General features: G+C 35.0%; 1 protein-coding gene across 4 annotated transcripts in view; it reads right to left on the reverse strand.

Annotated features, from left to right (window-relative positions):
* The window catches only part of LOC128991813 (EH domain-containing protein 3), a 37,712-nt gene extending 18,002 nt beyond the window's left edge, over window positions 1–19,710 (reverse strand). For 2 of the 4 annotated variants that reach the window (XM_054415009.1, XM_054415010.1), the window contains exons 1-4: window positions 18,641–19,709; window positions 12,689–12,797; window positions 4,445–4,609; window positions 1,120–1,273 (exon numbers count right to left, since the gene is read on the reverse strand). In XM_054415009.1, the coding sequence (XP_054270984.1) occupies window positions 1,120–1,273; window positions 4,445–4,609; window positions 12,689–12,797; window positions 18,641–19,440 (1,228 nt within the window). In that variant the 5' untranslated portion in view covers window positions 19,441–19,709. Of the gene's footprint in view, window positions 1–1,119; window positions 1,274–4,444; window positions 4,610–12,688; window positions 12,798–18,640 lie in introns of all 4 variants that reach the window. The other 2 variants (XM_054415008.1, XM_054415011.1) reach the window with 2 other exon arrangements.
* Between the last annotated feature and the right edge of the window lie 606 nt (window positions 19,711–20,316).

A 20,316-nucleotide genomic window follows, 5' to 3' on the forward strand; every position in this document is an offset into this window, starting at 1 on the left:
CTCAAGACAACTTTGATATTACAATCAGTTATTGGCAATACAATAGTCAATGGTAATACAAATAAAACTAGGTATGTTTTTGTTGTTTGTATCTACCAAGAGGTCATGATATTACTTATGAAATAAATCACATCATACAAATGTGGTTAAATAGTACATTTTGTAAGACCTAATGTTAAGAAAATATAGTTAAAACATCTAACCATTTCTCGTTAAGCAAACAAAATCTTTAAGAATTACAGAAGCTTTCTGTTAAAGATATAGTTGAAGAAAACTATGACACTAAACAATTTTAGCGCATGCACAAAAACCAACACAAAACACACAATACCAATAAGACATGTGTACTAACACACACAATGAAATTTAAGAGAATAAATGTTATAATATTTAATTCTAACAATAATATAACCACAACCTAATAACATGCTTCGAAACTAGTTGGTCGATGATTTAAAAGTTCTTACAAAACGACAAGAAATTATAAGATAGACCTAAATACTAATTTAGATAAAAGCATTGGTGAATTGTGGTATTCAAACCCAAGACTCCAAGGTCGAAGTTCCAAACTCTAACCAGCTGCTCCTCAATTGATGAATTATGTATTGATAAATAAGAAAAAAGCGGAAAATCATATTCAATTCTAAATGACTTTAAAACTTAGAAAGGTCAAGGATTTTTATGTTTTTCAACAAAACCAACTTGTTTAAACGTGTAGGACATTTAACCAGCTCAAAAATGAGCAAAACATATATTTTTCAAAGAAATAAACTGGATTTAAAAAACACTAAATACTGAAATTTAAAAAAATCTAACAGAAGTTTTCTCAAAAAACTATTATGGACTCCTAGTAAAGAATCAATAAGAATGGTGGGGAATGAGGTTGTTTATTGAATTAAAACCCCTCCCTTTACCACCATTGATTTCGATATTTTGAACAGCCATGTAAAAACCCTGTTGAATCTCATTAAATAGATTAAAAGAAGAAAATTGGAGCACATTTTCAGTATCTTTGGCACTAACCTTCCTACACTCCACCCTAATCCACATAATCTTTAATTTCTTTATAAAAACTCAAACAATTGTACACCTTACGATGTGAAAAACAAAGAGTATTACCTTTGATGAGTGGTTCCACCTTGGATGTGCTGTCTTCGTGCGGAATCTGAGACATCAGTCTGGAGATATCCTCCGACAACATCTTGTCCACCACCTCCAGCAGCCTTGGTTTCAGTGGCTGGAACTTGGTGAAGTCCTGGTGATTCAGAACCTCCTGTACAAAATAATGTGGAATTTAAAAAACATAATTGACAATACAAAAGTTATATTTAAAAGGAAAGCCAACTGGATATTTAAGTATCTTTTAAAGATAGAGTTCTGCTAGGTTACTTGTCAAAATATGTCACAGGCTTATTGTGTAGCTGGGTGGGTTGCTTGCCTGGATATCAAAAAATCCCCGGTTCGATCCTGTGAAAAATGGTAGTTTTTTGGTGGTTCGAAATTGAACCAAGCGGTCTAGGATGAAAGGCACGATCTTGTAGTCTTGTTAGTGACTAAGGTCAACATTCCTTAGACACAGCTGTTAATTAATAGCCCATAAAGCTAATGGCAACTAAGGGACCTACAGTTTATAGTGGAATCCAAAAGCAAGGCATGAGCCAGTACAGTACAAGGGTGACCGCACTGGTAAAAAGTACCAGGATCCCAAACATTTAATCAACTCACATTTTAACCTTTTGGGTCAAAGATTGGTTGCCTCTGAAAATTTTGTTTTTTTAGATATCGCCATAGACTAACCAGCACAAGTAGGACTTCTCATCCCATTGTAAATTTTGAAGCTTGTTTTTCGTGTCTAGTTCATGTACGTCGACACTGATTGCTTGTGTAGACGAAATTTGTGAAACATGAAATAATACAAGTTCTTTTTTTGATTCAAGAGCTTAGAGCACCTTATCATTGCTTAGGTGCTCTTCGCCAACAAAAAATTAGCTGCTTTGTCAAGAAACGTTAGATAACTTCCACTACGAAAAATAAATAATTCATTATACTACAATAATTTCCCCAGAACATTCCCTGGTTTTAACATTTTATCTTGGAAACTTAGTAACCTAGCCAGTAATCAGCCAAGCCAAGGTAGCTAACTATCAGTTGAAGGTCAAACATCGGCTAACAACTAACACTTGTCCAATACATCATGCAATCATGCAGCCGGTTGTATTAGCATTGTAAACCATCCTGACTCACTGAAATTACAGCTTCATGCTTACTGATGCCTTTTAATGGGGGGTTTGAAATAACTCTGCAATCATTAGATAACTGTCTTGTTATGGTTAAGAGGAAATATTTATCTCCAAATTGTATAAAAATTTAATCGCAAAAAATATCAACACTCTAAAAGTCTGTTTTATAAACAGGATATAAGAAAGGGGCAAATAGAAAACACATAAGTAACAAACAAATCCAGGAACATACCTAACCATTATTTAACAAAAAAATTTAATCTTTTAACCCGCTTAATGGGAAATCATGATTAGTTTTCAAAGACTTAACTTCATAAAAAGAGGTCAACATTGAATTGTGTAAATTCTAAAATTAAGTTTTTCTCAGTTTTTACCGAAAAAAATATACTTTTGTATCCTATTTTTCACTAACATTTAAATTCATAACCGATCATATTGCGTCAAGATTTGTACCTAAACATGCTTGCCCTACCTCTGACATAGCACAATGTCAAATCAACATAGCATTATTTGCAAAACTCTGAGGGACAATGTGATACAAACTAATATCCTCGCACAAACGACAGAACAAAACGTAAAACGGAACAGACAATCAGCTGTCAAGGCTTCCAACAAAGCATTGACAGGTGTGACTGTGTGTGTGTATGTGTCTGTATGTGTGTGCTCTATCTATTACTTCATGTGAAGTCATCAGTAAATTTGGAAATCAGAATAGTTGGTACCATTTGAGTATATGTTATTTTTAAGTCATTTTATGTGTGGATTAAAACATACTAGAGGTTGTCCAGTGGTCGAAAGCTCAACTAGTCTAACTAGACAGTTAACTAGCTCTTCAGTAGCTGTTTGAAATTAACGAAATGAACATTGTTCTTATGGTGGGCAAATCCAAGATGACAGTTAGCTTCCATGGACTCCCATGGAAAACAATTCAAAACTACAAAGAAAATTTTTGTCTCGCAGTTTACTAGATTATTTAAATTGGTGCAGGCTATAAAAAATATTTTTGGACAATAAATAACTCTTTAGTAGCTGTTTGAAATTATACAAGATGGACGCTAGCCTCCAAGCAACTATTTTTTTTTTTCTGTTTGAAGGTACTTTTGTACCTACCAAACGACTTTTCAATCTTGTAAATAATGTGTTGACTACTTGTAAAAGTAGGAAAATTGTTTTTGCATAAACATGTAGGACTATTACATCGTGTTTTTTGTAGGGTTTATAGCTTTTGAACAAAAATCTTGTAAGAAGTTTAATTCAGTTTGACATTAAATGCATAAGATATATTTTACTTATCACACAAAATGTTAAATGTCTATTTGTCAAATTATTTAAGACTTTCTTATCAACATTAATTAATAGTTTTTCAAAATAGTACCTATTTATGTTTTATATTATATTTATTGCGTATTTATTATACAGTAGAGTCCCGCAAACTCGGCACTCGATAACCCGGCAGTCTGGATAACTCGGCCATCACCTGGTTCAGAAAATTAGTGATTTTTTGAGTCCGAGTTAAACATGGGCTCAAGTCAAATCATTCCCAACTCGTACCAAGGATTTGTTGTACTATATCTGATGACTTGATACTGACTTGTAATATAAATATAAATAAATGAGGCAGCTAAAAGGAATAATAATTGTATTGTTCTTATTTTTAACCCTAGTTCCCGATAACCCGGCATTTCACAAACTCGGCACCCTTCCAGTCCACATTATGCCGAGTTTGCGGGACTCTACTGTATTTGATTCATGACCATCAGTATTATTATTTTAGTTAGTTAAATTCTCTTGTTACTGAATATTTAAATATTATATTCCATTCTTATTTATTTGGTATTTTATTTATATTTTGTATTCTTGTATTTATATTTTATACTAATATTTTGAGTGAAACTGTTATTATGGTTGCCACCATAGAAGACGGACATTTTTCCCTTGTTATATTTAATTATATATTGTAATACTCTTTTTGTCATTATTTTTTTACATAATTAATGCTACAAAATAATTGGCATGTGCTGTTTTGTAGCATTGGAAAATAAAATAAAATAAATAAATAAAATATGACATTACAACATCATCTAATTGTTCCAGTCTAATAAGAACAAGATGAAAAAACTAATTCGTTTTTTAGGATAAAACTTTCCCATACTCGTTTTTGCTAAGGTAAATAGAATAGCCTCTGATATCAAATCAACACCCACCTGCATTTTCTTGATATCTGGGAAGTCCCCGGGAGAAATAGAATGTTCCCGCTGAATCTGCTCGTAGATTGTTCCCAAGTTCTTGATCAGGTCCTTTTTCTTACCGTCCTTTCCAAACATGGAGGGCATTTCCTTCCGTAGTGCACTGATGATGTAGGCGTGGACCTGGAGAGAATACAAAGGGTAAAAATATTATATTGAAGCAAATTTCAAACAGTTTTAGGCTTTTAGGGTGTTCTCAATAAAGAAAATTCCTCCTCTAAAAAGACCTGTGGTTTTAGCGAATATCCCTATAGGGAAATAACTATATCCGTAAGTTTAACAGAATGACCTAGACTCAGGACCGATTTTTTTTTCATGTAGATGAACTCAGAGGGCCAAAACACCATCTGTTCAAATTCATATGAATGTGTCAATTAGCATGATAACTAATTATCCGGTAAAGTCAAATTTTGTATAAACAAGTAAATCTACGTTTATTGAAACAACTTCGTGAATAAGAATAATCGGACTATAAGAACGGTGTTTTATGGGAGGGAAATTGGGTTCTCTAATTTTTGACCTCAAATCACAGAATTTCTTTAGTGAAACCATTTTGCAGGGCTTCGAAAACAAAACATTTTGTACAATTTTTGGTTGTGGAGAAAATTCAATAAATTGCAGATTTAAAACCCCCATTCTTATGAAGGATAAGTAAACTGCTGTACTTTAATTGTTTGTGGATATTATATTTTGATCAAATTTGGTAAATTTATTTTTTCATACTATAACTTACTATTAATATTTTATCAAAAAAACACTTTTTCCCTTGCTTGTAGTGGCAAACCTACGTACTCACTGAATATAATGTTATCTTTACAGGCAATAAATCTGACCACTTTAAGGAAATACACTTTAAGGCAAATTAGAGAAACTATGATTTAAAGTTATTCTCACTGGACCAACCCGCCTACATGACAGATTAGATAAGAATCACTACAACAACCTAACACATCCCAACAGTGACATTAAAAGAACAGTTGAGTGGACTCTCATTGAATACTTTACCAATGAAGTTTAATTTCCTTTTCGGTTTCTCACAATACGATTATTGATGAGGAAATAAAAACTGCTCCAGGTTACAATAAGATGCCAATCCGACACGATTAAAGGTTATGTATAACAGAAAACCCACTATTAGACGTACTACGTAAAACTATGCAGGCTCAAATAATAAGCTAAGTTCTTATTTTTACCAAAAACCTTGGACCCAGACTGACCACTTCACAGTAATGCAACCATAATATTTGGCAAGCATATTGTTTTATTCGTACAGTATGTATAAATACTGAAGAAAAACAATGTGATGTCTAAGATGTGACTTAGTTTAGTTTGAAAAATATGAGTATGCCTAATCATTAAACAGTTTGAAATCTGATTGCGTTTATTTATTCCAAATTTTTTGATAGAAAATAATACAATTTTCACTCTCAAAATCTAAAAAATCCTTGAACAATGATCCAACAAAACTTCAATACAATCTCTACTTTAAAAACTTTCACCCGTCAGTTTTTCCCTAACAGCAAAGTTAAATTGATATAATTACGACCCAATTGGCAGTATGACCTTCTGACCCTGATAAGAGATCCATGTTGGTCGTCCAATGTGATCTGCACTGATAATGCAATCACTAGACCATCACTATCTTCACAATCACTAGTCGTGGTCATCACTATCACTAAAGTGGACCTTTAAATACACAATCATTAGTCTCAAGTGGGCATTCACCTCTGAAAATAGTGATAAGGCAGCCTTTGTCATTTTATGTAAATCTTGTTACGTATTCTTAGGAAAAACCACCAGACATAGTCCTGAACATTGTTGTAAGTTTTTCAGTGTTGGAGCGCTGACCGAATGTTGTCCTAAAAAACTAACTAACATATGATCTACAGTATGCAAATGCTGAGTGGGATTGCCGTTCCCTTTGCATCCCAGCCCTACTACCCTAATATAGTTCGGCCGCTTAGAAAACGACCTGCGCGCTAATGCTAAACCAATGCTGTAGGAGGTCGCTTTCTAAGCGGCCGACCTATAGTCCTGTGACAAGATGTCCACTAATTAAATTCACATACGACTTGAACACAGTTATAATTGATCTTTAAAAAACTTTTAACGTAAGGGCAGCGTTTAGGATAAACATTTACAGAGGTAAATTTTACGAATTTCTAAGACCTCATTGTGCAAACTAAATGAATACTGATCGATGAATGAATACAATGCCTGAAAACTCAACACAGGAAAATCAATCTGTCTCGCAAACATGCCGTGAAATTGATGACCTTCCACATGACTTTCATGCTTTACTGCCTTCCGCATGCATTTACCATGCAGACAGACAGTACAGCAAATATAATGTGGAATTCATAACAGTAAATTTCTCTCTTCCCAAATATTCACCACCTGAACAGACCTTACAGTAGAAACCTGTAAAAAAGTGTGTTCCAAAATTGAGCACTCTACTGTACTGATTAAATTTGATTAGTTGTAAACAAAAAAAAATCTTGATTCTTAGTCTAATTCTTTTGCGAGTGGAACCTAGGTTAAGTTTTATTTTAGCAACCATACCCAGCAAATCGCTAATCAAAGAGATTCAAATTTTTCAACATATTCAAGTCAAATAAGTAATACAGTATTTAAACTTCCCAAGAGTATAATGCTGATGTTACAATACTTGATTTTGAAAGCCTAATGGTGTTTTTGAACAAAGCCCTACTTTAGAGAACCGAAGCCCTTTTCCCCTTTAGTCCACATATGTGGCTAGAGGCGAACTCTTTCAAACAAAAATGATTTTACAAGTTTCATTCGCATTTCATAGAATAAATATCTTTCGTACGAGTAGGCCTAGCAAATATGCTTAAAAACTTTGAGAAAAAAGTGTTTTGGACGTCTGGGATTAAAAACGATTGAGGGAAATAAGTCCTAACATAATTATCACAGCAATATCAACTTCAGCAAAGCCTACCCAGAATATCCAAACTCTACACCTTGGCCCATAGTTTCGTTCAAAAACAGAAAATGCCTTTTGCCTGTGTATGAACTAACAAATAACATAAACAAAAATTTGGTAACAAGTGATATCCCAATTCAATTAACCCGGAAGTGAGAGTCTACAAGCGAGTCAATTTGCGACCTCTGGGGCAAGACCCTTTGTCCGTTCTTGCTCAGTGAACTGTGAATAAGTCATTGGTCACACCTCACTTTCGTTCTTGACACTCGAAACCAGGTTTCTGGTTGCAACGCTTCCTTTTTTAGGCTCATAAGCAAAACAGGTTATAAATTTAGATTTTTTTTTAAAAGACCATTTAGAGTGTTCCAGAAGCCATGAGAATAAAATTGGAAGACAATAATTCCATATTTTCAAGTTGTTAATATAAAATTTACAGGTCAAAACTTTAGGTTACAGTAAGGAAATGTTTTAGCAGAAACTCAAATGAGGAATGGAAATTACCTTAGGCTGCAGGTATGCTGCACAGGGTATTTTGTTTAATTTTCAAGATTTTTGTAAAAAGGTTATACTGTAATAAAATTAGAGGAAATTTTTAGAGGAAAAACAATGGCGAAAGTTTGAACTCGTTTGGTGGTATGCTAGAATTTTTTAACAATCCTAAATCAGCCAAAAACAGACATTTTTTGTATTTTTTAAATCTTCAAAACTCAAACCCGAAATTCAGAAAAATGCAAATTTTATATAACTAGTTTTGGTGGATAGAATTCCTAAACAAAATTTCAGCCAAATCTGAGAGGTCAATGTTCAAATTGTTTGTTGATTTGGCATGCATTCCCTATCATTAAAGTTGACAAAATTTGACTACTTTCCCTTAAGGGGTTGTAATTTCCCAAAATGACAATTAAGCTACTATAAAAAAATTAGGTAACCAAAAATGAAAAAAAAAAATACAATCAGTCCTTGTTAACTATCAATATACAAAACACACACACTACTTTATTACAAGAATAAGAGTGTGACAAAATAATTAACCATGTTCCAGAACCATATTCCTATCATCAAACACGGTTAATGTTTCGGAAAACCACTGAGCGAGCAGTTACGATACGAGATAAGTAAAGTGCATGACGCCATGTCAGTCAGTAATATCAGTGTTTAATGCAGCCGTCAGTCTTAATTGGTCTGTAGTATACAGGTCAACAGTGTAGACGATCACTTGAGTTTGACTGACAGACTGTACTGTTATCTCAACAACGTGCAATTGAAGACTTTTGGTTTGAAATTCTCAGTAACAGACGATTGAAGACAAGAAGTCAATTTGAAAATCTGAATAGCGAGGAAACGTCCAGGCCTTCTAAGAATAATTGCTTTCACAAGTATTTTATTCTTTGGAACTTTTAACCTTTTGAGCTCAGGTTAACCATCAACTTAAGGTTTATGCAAGGAAAGTGTTATTGACTGTTCTAAAGAGTCAAAGGTAACCAAGCATTGTCATGCTTAAAAACCTGTCAATTGAAAATAATTCTATGTTATCCCCATGGTGAATAAGTAAACTGTGGTAGTTTGCTTGCTTATGAACATATCTTAATCGAATTTGAAAATGTGTCTATTCCATATTAAAAAACTACTTTATTACATCCCCTGTAACAGCAAACAAGTACTTATTAAACTAATGTTATTTAAATAGGGAAACAAATTTACATTTTTAAACAGATATTTTCAGTGAAAATACAATCATACATAAATGGAAATTCGCTTAGTCTGCAGGCTTTCTGTGGCAGGGTATTCAAATGTTTAAACCAAAACAAGGTATAGCAATCAAAGAATAACAATTAAGGTAAAACAAATTTAGCCACGTCCACAGTAAAAAAACACAATTAGTGTAAATAGCCCAAGTGATTCTATATAAAGTAAGCACAAGCAGATAAGCAAAGTAGGTCAGCTGGGCCAGCAACACCTGACTAACAGCTGATTGCTACACAGCTTATTACGACTAGAGCGGCAAATTTCCCATCTGATACAGCTCACTTCCTCATCCTAGGGGACTCAATAGTTCCTGGATTTCAGGAGTATCGTTCCGTCAACAGAAAACAGACGTGGCTTTTGGATACATTTTTCTTTTTTCAAAACAGTTTAGTTTAGTGTTAACATTTATCGCTTACAAAACTTGAAAGTAAATTTAAACATGCATTGAAAAAGAATATTACAAAAATGGTTCTTATTTATTTATTTTTTTGCATTCCAATAAATTGAGATTTAAACTTATTTAATCATAACCTCGATAGGTAGTCAATTAATTAGCTTTTGCTAATTTTTTAAGAATAATAAGTTATTCTAGTTGAGTTATGAATGAAAATGGTGCATTCAAATTGGATTTCAATTGCTGAACCTAGTTGGGCCCTATTGTTTTTTAGAAATATAAAACCGTTGTTTATCGCTGATGTATTTAACAGCATAACAGCCCACCTACTTGATAAAGCAAACTATTTTTCTACTACTTGCAAATAATGTAAAATGTGTATTTTACCAATTTGTTGAAAATTATTGCCACACAAATACAATCATCTTGTGATTGTAGGATTGACTTTAGAGACACACTTGTATGGGTATGGATTAATTTCATCAAGTCGGAAAAAACTGTATAGGGCCTAGCTCTTAAATTAAAAAATTATTGAAGAAGTGTTAACCAGACTTGTTAGCTTCATACAAAAGAGTTGAGGGTCGTTCGACCAACACAGACACATAAATCACAAATCAGTCAGAGGAAGTGTGAAATTGCTCGCCTCAATGTACAAGATCAAGTTTCAAATTGCACTCTTCCAACTGCACACAATGAATAACAATTATACCCTAGTTGGCTACAAGTCAAGGACAATCCACACAAACGTATTATGTTCTTAGCGATAAAAAATGTCTTGTATGATCCTTTAAAAGGGTATCAACTCATAAAATAAATGTTTCAAAGAGGTATAAAAGTTGTAGTAGTGACCTACTTTTAGCAAATTTTTCCATGTTGGGAATAAGCTACTGCCGTAGGTCTCGTGAAGATCTAGACCCGGTAAAGATTTACTTTTTCATGTGTATGTCTCCAAAGGCCAAAAACACCATTTGATCAGATTCATATTAAACAGGGTGTCAGAAAAAGAACTCCCTAGTTAAAAATTGTATTTATCTATTGTACAATAAACAAATTATACAATGGCTGACACATTAAATGAAAGGTAATGAAATAAAAGTTTTTAACACTAGTACACATCAATATGCAAACCATTTGTGGCCATGCAAATATTCAAGCAATTTTTCTAATTTTTTAAATATTTTTATTATTATTCATTACCAAAACTACACTCAAGATCAAACAGATGTACCAAACTAATTGCCAACGTACGAAACTAAAACTTACAAATACTCTACAGCACCAAAGGATTATTACTCATTACATTTAAACTAATACTATTGTGAGGCATTTTTTGAACTAGGGAGTTCTTTTTCGGACATCGGTATAGGCTATATAGAACTATTTGTTTTAGGAGACCAAAAATACAATTTGTTCAAATTCATGTAGAATTATAAGTTTTTGGTTATGAGTTCTCTCATCTATAGTGACCTAGTAAATACTAGCCTGAATTAAAACTGATCCAACCAGTTTGAAATAATGTGAAAGCTCCACTTTAACCCTCGGGAGATGTTTAGAACCATAGACAATAGAGTAAATATAGACTGTCAAAGAAAGGTATTGCGATCTGCCGCTAGAGCGTTATTGCCGTTCGATATCGGTTATCCGTATTCGATTCGGTGTCGACCACGACTACTCGCCAGTTGTTACCAGCACTACCACTCTTGCAAACAAAATGATTACTATATCACTATTGTCATTGTCGTCTTCTGCAATCGTGTCAAAATCATGAACATCTTCCGCGGCTGTGTAGATATCATCATTGAATGCCGTGGTCACAAAACGTCATTGTCGTCCATGATTGCGGCAAAATTGTGAACATCTTCAGCGGCCATGTAGACATTATCGTCTTGCGCGATCGCAGAAAAAACGTGATCATTTTAAGATAAAGAATCTTAGAGAAAATAAGATAATGATCTTAATCTTAAAAGAATTTCACTAATGGGAATCATTGTTTATTAAGACCCAACCAACTGTAAACCCTTGTGTAATAATTATTGAAAATACTTTCTTGATATCTTATCAGTGTACGGCTTGTACCGATTGTAGATTGTTTTCAAAGAAAGAAATTTACTATAGAGAATAGTTTATGGGTTTCACATTTTCTTTATTTGCCAGACGGTCTGTTTACATGGTAAACGTAAAGTTACATACGGAAGGCAGTAAAGCATGAAAGTCATTGTAGAAAGAATATCAGCTTAATTATCTTAAGTCAATGTCCTACATTTTGGAAAAAATCAAAACTTCCAAATATTTTCAAACAACAATTGATCTAAATCACCTGAATCACTCCGCCCACTGATAAAATCTAACCTACTTGCGACGAACTGATTCATAACCCCGCAAATTTCCCAATGGACATTCACCCTCACGAAGACAATAATAAACCAGTTACGCCTAAGCCTGAATCACATGTCAACAGTAATGGCCTTGACAGTTAACTCTGAAAATAGACTCTAGGAGCCTAGAAAGTAGCCAAGTCTAGGATATACTTGGAATGGCTTTCCCTGCACCTTGCACTAGTGGCATTCCTAGCATACCAGGATCTAAAGTCACTCAGTGAGTTTCAGGGGTTACAACTAAATTTAATTCCAAAAAAATAAATCACAATAAAAGGTTAATTAAATTTAATGAGTTTTTTTCAAAGCTGTGTAGTTATCAACAAACTATCGATAAAGAAATATTCAAACTTGACATTGTATTAACAATGCAGTTGGAATAAAAAGTCTAAATTGTTAAAATAACTAGGCCAATTTAAAATAAGATTTCTATGACAAAAATGAACCTAATAAAAGACAATAGTTATTAGGCCTACATCAATGTTGTTTTGTATTCATTATACCCTATGTTTATAAAGGAAAAATTACTAAATTTTAAACTAACGCTGTTCTTAAAATGTGAATAAAAGTTGTTTTTCAATTGCACTGATTTGCTGAAGCCTTAATATCCAATGAGACAATAATATGATTGCCAGATTATCATTAATTAAACAATTGTTTCTAATAACCAAACAAAATTATTTTAAGTTAATAAATTAGGCCTACTGAAATAGATTAGCAATTAATTCTGTAACTAGGCCTACCTTGGCTAGTCGCGCTCTCTTGATAAGGTCGTTGAGTTTACGCAGAGCTGCGTTGCGAGGCAGTGACTGCATGTCTTTGAACAAGTCCTGTTCTTCATCTTCAAACAATCTGTAAACAGAAAGTATGTTTATGAAGTAGTAACTAATACATAGGCCTAAAATAAACTATGGTTATGAAATAGGCTATGCACAAGATAAACCATTCTTTAATACTTTTCATTGAAATGGTGACCATACAAAATAGGTATTTTAAGCCAAGTATGAATGGAGATGAGTGTTGGATGAGTGGCGCAATCTTACGTAGTCTTGTTAGTGACTAAGGCCGACATATTCCTTAGACACAGCTGTTAACGTAGCTAACAATGGTTTGTGGTTTCTATATGGGTGATTTTTTCTGTACAACTGGCAGAAGTTTTAGGCATGAATTTCTACAGTCTCAATGCGTTAGTTCTAGTCGACCCAGTCCTTTTCAAGTGAGTTGGTGTGTGTTTATTATAACATTTTGTGTGTTTAATTTCATGGATAAAGATCAACATACTGCTAATGGATTTAAATAGGCCACATAGATACATACAACAAAGTAGCCTTTGCAATGGACCGATGTCAACTAAAGTTGAGGACAAAACTAATTTACTTGTTGATAGTCTACTTGATTGAATTTTTTTTTTTTTTTTTTTTGCAATTTAGGTCATGTAACATAAATATTATTTAGACCCTAATTGATCTATTGATTTGATTTGAATTGATTTTATTGATTGAGAAAAACGAATAGGTAACCTAAAAAAGATTGGTCTGTGGTACCCTGTGGGGAGTCCTATGTTTAGTTCAATAAGCTTGGTCCAAAAGGAAAATCTGGCCCACAGGTTAGGGCATTGAATTAGACGATAACTATCGGTAGCGAATAGGCCTATGTTAATATGTTTGGTAATATTTTAAGCTTTTTGGCTGGTACCAGCAAACCTACTGCACATTTGTAATAGATGGCAGTCATTGTATAAGTAACAAGGAAGCTGAATGAACTAGAAATGCACTGAACTTGACCTTGAGCCCACATGTTTCCTTGGGAGTAGGAGTTTTAAAAGGGGGGACCACTAAGTGGCTTTTGACATCCGAATTAGATCCTCAGAAGTGTCAAAACGCCTGCAGGCTACAAAGTTATTATCACAGTAGACCCTTACTTGTAAAATATTACAGTTTGTTTTAACCGACCTTGTTTTGAGAGCAGTTTGGTTTAACTGTCGCTTTCTAGGAATCTCAACATTTCCGCTTCCACAATAGGCGATGGGAACAATACGCTAAATTCCACAGGATGTTACTCAAGAATAAGTTATTTATTGAGAGGTTATATAAATAAAATCACCCTGTCTCGTATCAAAATGGTTGCTTGTACCGTATTTTTAATTTTAACAATAAGTTCTGTAGCCTAAGTATTGTATTACAATAGATTAGAAAACCATCAATTAATGTGACTTTAACTAGGCCTACCTACAATTACAATTTATTCCACTGAAAGTATCTGACTTTACCATGTTTTGGGTTTATTTGTGACGCATCTATCATCATTACTTAAGAAAAAGGAGATAAGTTAATAGTAGTTAATTACCGGTATGTAAATAATGCACACGACTTCAGAATACCTACCTAATGATTGCTAGAGGTCGTCCAGTCGTTGTTTTTTAACTCAACCAAAAATATGTAGGTCTAGGCCTAATGTATAAGTTAAGACTTTTATATTTTCACCCCACACTAGGTAAAAAAAAAAACATGTGATTGGAATTCCTTCCAGTTGTTTTGATTTTAACTGTTTATGTGTTATATAAAAACCCTTAGAGTGCCAGGCGAGAAATAAAAGTAACGCTCAAAAAATGCCGATGATTTTTCCCGAAGGTCGCGCTAAAAATGCCGAGCGCGATCTGGCGATTTTTAGGTTAAGATTTTGTAAAAATCAAATTTTCGATATTTCGACCAACGAAAATCGATGTATCGCATCTAGTAACTTTCGACTCAATGTTAATATATGGGTTAAAAGAATCCGAGTATCCATTCGGTTGTTATGACAACTGTTCGATCATTACGAAACGTCCGGTCAGCCGGACGTCAGCACTTTTGGCTCGTTTTAAAAACGTCCGGTTCCCCGGACGTTGGCACTCAAAGGGTTAACTGTTGTTATTTCCTCACCAGCATGGTAACCCACAAGGTACATGTTAATTTTTCTAAATTTTTTTATTCTTTAGTTGTGCTTATTTTTGAGCCTATTTTAATTTATAAGGGATTCTGCACATCTGAGACGGGAAATGTCTTTCTAACAATAACTTATGCGTAAAGAAAATATTGCTACCAAGCACATGTCTTATTGTTGGAGTTTCATTATTAGGCTAATATCCTATAGCCTACTCTAATATGAGCAATGTTTGCTTGTATGTATGCTTGCTTGCTTGCACAAAGATCTCGAAAATAGTTCCGACGATTTTCTTCAAATGTTGTAAATAGTTTATATTCCTGACCTAAAAACGAGTTTACTGCAGTTAGAACTGCCAACAAAAATCTAATTATGTAGAAAAATGAAACTGAAAGTCACATTTTTTAAACATTAGTCTTATGGGTTGCTAAGTAACCATTTTGGCTGGATTAAATAACCAACAAGGAAAAAGTAAACAAATTTCTTGTAAGTTCTCTATCCACAGTATACTAGCAAATTACAAAATACAGTACGGTACAAAAGGAAAAACATCAGTTGTTACTATTGAGCAAAGGTTATATACTAAAGATTACTCGATACATTGTAGCAGGACTTTTTTATCTATGATTGTAGTAAAGGCTAGCCGTGTGGAGTGTGGGAACTGTTTATGACGATTAGATTAAGGTATCTGCATATCCGAAAATGCTATGGGAAGGGAGGGAAACAGGTCCGCGACCCGAGGAAGTGTTAAAGAAAGTAGTAAAGGTGAGCGGTCCAGAGAGTGGAAACTGTATATGACGAAATAGATTAAGGTATCTACAATCTTAAAATGCAACGAGAAGGAAGGAAAACAGGTCTGCGACGTAGGAAGTGGTGAAGGAAGTAGTAAAGGCGAGCTGTCCGGAGTGTGGGAACTGTTAATGAGGATTAGGTTAAGGTATCTGCAATCCTAAAATGCTATGGAAAGGGAGGGAAACAGGTCCGCGACGTAGGAAGTGGTGAAGGAAATAGTAAAGGCGAGCAGTCCGGAGTGTGGAAACTGTAGGTATATGACGAAATAGATTAAGGTATCTACAATCTTAAAATGCAACGAGAAGGAAGAAAAACAGGTCTGCGACGTAGGAAGTGGTGAAGGAAGTAGTAAAGGCGAGCTGTCCGGAGTGTGGGAACTGTTAATGAGGATTAGGTTAAGGTATCTAAAATCCTAAAATGCTATGGGAAGGGAGGGAAACAGGTCCACGACGTGGGAAGTGGTGGAGGAAGTAGTGAAGGTGAGCTGTCCTGAGTGTGGGAATTTTTTAACGATTAGAGTAAGGTATCTGCAATCCTAAAATGCTATGGGAAGGGAGGGAAATAGGTCCGCGACGTAGGAAGTGGTGAAGGAAGTAGTAAAGGCGAGCTGTCCGGAGTGTGGGAACTTTTTATGACGATTAGAAGGTATCTACAAACCTAAAATGCTCTGAGAAGGGAGGGAAACAGGTCCGCCACGTAGGAAGTGGTGAAGGAAGTAGTAAATGTGAGCAGTCCGGAGTGTTGGAACTGTTTATGACGATTAGATTAAGGTATCTGCAATCCTAATATGCTATGGGAAGGGAGGGCAAACAGGTCCACGACGTAGGGAGTGGTGAAGGAAGTAGTAAAGGTGAGCAGTGTGGAGTTTGGGAGTGTATTACCGGTAATGTATCTGCAATATTAAACTGCTTTCAGAGTAAACTAATTATTTTCCCCGAGCAAAGCTCGGTCCGCAGGGTACTCATTTAATAGTGTGAGTTGCTGATAGGGCCTAGGCCTACATGAAATTATGCACTGTGGCACTTTTTCACTTTAAGGCACTGTGGAATTGTGCACTTATGGGATTAGCCTATGCACTATGGCACGTTGTGAGGGTTGAAATGAGGACGATCACGTGTTGTTATTGAAGTGGCAGTGGCATAGGCTCTATTACGCCAACTTGTATTTTTCAAGAATAGGCTAAATTCAATTTTTTTATGATTAAGATTGATGTGATTAATAGTTGAAGTAAGTTATCATAGTTGAGCTACGGTACTACGATATTTTCTAAACGCCATCAGAGTCTGTTTTTACAAATCAAATTATTGTTGCCTAATTGTAATTCTGATTTTGCTTTCTCGTCGTCTGTGTTTGGTTTTGTTTGTACTTGAAGATCGGATGTAAACAACTAACAGCTGTTTCCACTCCACAAACCTTCCTCCCCTTTTCTGTTTTAGTTGCTGCTAGTACTTGGACTCGTCCAAACCACAAATAGCTGAATAGCCTAACTCAACAAAACTGAAGCTTAATATTCATTATTTAATTGCACGGCTACCTAATTAAACATCTAAAAATTACATCATATCCCAATGTACACATGCTAAATAATGGCCAAAAAATATTCTGTGGCCTTAAAACTTAATCTAGAAATTCACCCTTTAATTAAAAAATACGCAGAAGATACACAGACGGTAACCGGACGTAGATTAGGCGTCCGGCAGTGACGTCACCCCGTTGTGGGGGCCCTGAACACCATTACCGCAACAATACGAAGTGCAGCCATCGGTGTTCGTGGTGTAGTGGATAGAGGATGTAGGTACTCGACTGATGTCAAGTGGAATCCAGATCGAATATCAACGCTGACACTAACTTTTAGTCAAAGATTTTGCTTAAAACTTGGAACGTGATTTCTTCTTAACTGTCCCTACATCTTTTGTTAAAACTCGAGGCATTTAACTTATAATTTTATTTTATGAACAGAATTTAGGCCTAACCTTTATTCAATTTTTTCCCTATCAGTAAGTTTGGTTAGTTAGCCCTCCAAGTGTCCATAGTTTAGGCCTTGATGTCCACCTATTTTTGGCGCATTTGCAAGGTTTTATTAAAACGGATCTGAGAAGCTTAAAACAATGTTAATTCTAATGTTCTATATACCATTTTGTTTGGAAAATCATGGGCTTTAATATTATATAAAAAACATAAGGAACATTGTTTCAAAAAAAAATTTTTAGGTAAAAAAAATATAATTTCAAAAATTTTCAAAAAAAAAAATAAGTTCGCGCTCAATGAAATTGTATAAATTATAAGCCTGTAAATATTTGAAAATAGCCACTTTGTTCTAAATTTTATGAGGATTACAAATATATAATAATATAAGGAAGTAGATTTGCAAATGAATAAGTTATGGGCAAAAAACAGATTTCAGTACATAGCGTATAGCTAAGAATGCATAGCCTAACCATAGCTAGGAATCTGGCTGATAATTTACATCAGCGATCTTCAGGATCATCAACCAGCACTTCAAAACCACTTAAATCTTCTTATACAATGCACCACGTATATCACTACTTTTGATTTTTAACACTAAAACAATGATAAACGTAATAAAACACATCAGTCATCGGTCCGAGGGTAACCTAGCTGTTTACAAATACACGCACGTCAGCTCAGTCAGCTGTCTGCTACAATATTTTCGGAACTAAAATGAATAGCGCTTAGAGACAGACCTCTGGAGAAAGCTTAGAATATTACGGAAAGAACGATACCTAACTCGATCCAGTTCAATCCGATTCAGTCAGTCATAGAGCCTTCGCCGTAAACGATGTTTGTGCGTCTTAAAAACGACGCGTGACCCTACACAAAGTGTGTTGTGCGTCTTTTTTTTGACGCGTGACACTCGGAGGGTTAAGTAGGTTAGGTTATGCCCGTAAACTGCCGGACGCCTAACTTAATCCACGTACGGTTGCCCGACGTGTGTCCTCTGCTTAAAAAATAAATCTTACCTTCTGTTCCCATCGTATCTCAGAGGCTGGTCCCAAAATGATCCAATGTACACTCTAGCAACTTCTGGAGTTTGAAGAACTTTCCCTAGAGACCACATTAAGGCACCATAAACCCTCATAAGCTGTTGGTGGTCAATCATGTCCGCTTTGTTCAAAACAATTCTGATTTTGTCGTCATGACCTCTTAGGGCTTCAATTGATCTTCTGAACTCATCAGATATGTCCAATTTGTGCGCATCAAACAACAGAATGATCCTATCAACTCTTTCCGCAAACCATTCAAGAACACCAGTGAAGTCATACCCACGATCCACTCTTTGCTTTTCACCAGATAAAATACCTGGGGTATCGACAATGGAAATTCCTTTAAGTACAGGAGAACTTACAAGGGAACATTGGAAACGGTTTAGAAATGCATTTCCAAATTTAGCTAGGGGTTTGAATTGTTTCTTAGGGTCTACAACTAAGGCATTTCCTGGGATAACACCCTCTTTCTCATCATACATAACAGCAATAAACCTGTCAGTAGTTGGTTCTGGCCCTATCCTTATTCCAGGGAAGTCACGTTCTAGCAAATACTTTATAAATGTGGTTTTACCAGTCGAATATTGCCCGACAAGCAATATCATAGGCTTTGCATCGAAATCGGGATCGTCTAACTTGGGGGAATGAAAATCATGAAACTGATAAGCCTCTTCTAATGGTAACAGTTTAGTCCTATAGATCTTTTTGAGTCCTTCTGTTACATTATCAAAAAGTTCTGGTCGATTTTTATCGTCCTTATTGAGCCAACTAAACATTTTGAATTTTTTTACTGACAAACTAACTAGGCTACTGTAAATATTTTAAGGTTTACCACAGGAACGCCAATTATTTATAAAATTTTATGAAGGCAGCTCATTTATCATTTCACTCACTAAACACCATAACAACACTCGCGGCGCGGCGACACGACACAACTTCTACGAACTCGCGTCAGTGTTCAACAGAACAGAACAGAACAGAAAAATTAGAAATCGTCATGGCATGGCATCATCATCATCTCCATTCTCTTTTTGAGCTGAGCTGAGCCTCTCTATCTATTCTCCGCTCCGAACTCAACAGCTGTTCCAGTAACAACCAAACCAACGTCAAACGTCAATGACGAATAAAAGAAAAAAATATAAAGTAGGCCAGCAAAGTAGGAGTGGCGTATGCAAGAAATCAGGGAACCAATAGAACCCCAACAAAATGTATAAACAGTACCTTTATACTATATTACATAACTATAACACAACCAGAGTGCAAAATGTTAATAGCATAAAAATGTTGTTGAAAATTTGTATTAAATGGAATAAGAAACAGGAAATATTAAACATCCGAACTATTTAATACAAATCCAAATCTGTCGTTATGTGTGTTTTATTATAATCAAGTAACAATTACTGAGCCGACTTAACTAAGACTTTACAAAAATATAGCCGCGGTGACATACAGTTTAGGACTATACCATCTTTGATAGTAATAGGGAACTCTACCCTATGTTCAATACTAACTTGGCTTTCAAAGTCCTGAGGTTTAACCAAAATTGTCCCATTGCGCGTCCTCTCTCCGTTGCAATTAGGCCGGGCGCGCACTATCTCGACCACGACCACGACCACGACCAAACGCCCGACCAGTGGTTGTCATTCATCATG

The sequence above is a fragment of the Macrosteles quadrilineatus genome, unplaced genomic scaffold (genome assembly GCF_028750875.1).
Source record: "Macrosteles quadrilineatus isolate MER2022 unplaced genomic scaffold, UCM_ALF_1.0 Scaffold_4__1_contigs__length_99947679, whole genome shotgun sequence".
NCBI lineage: Eukaryota > Metazoa > Arthropoda > Insecta > Hemiptera > Cicadellidae > Macrosteles > Macrosteles quadrilineatus.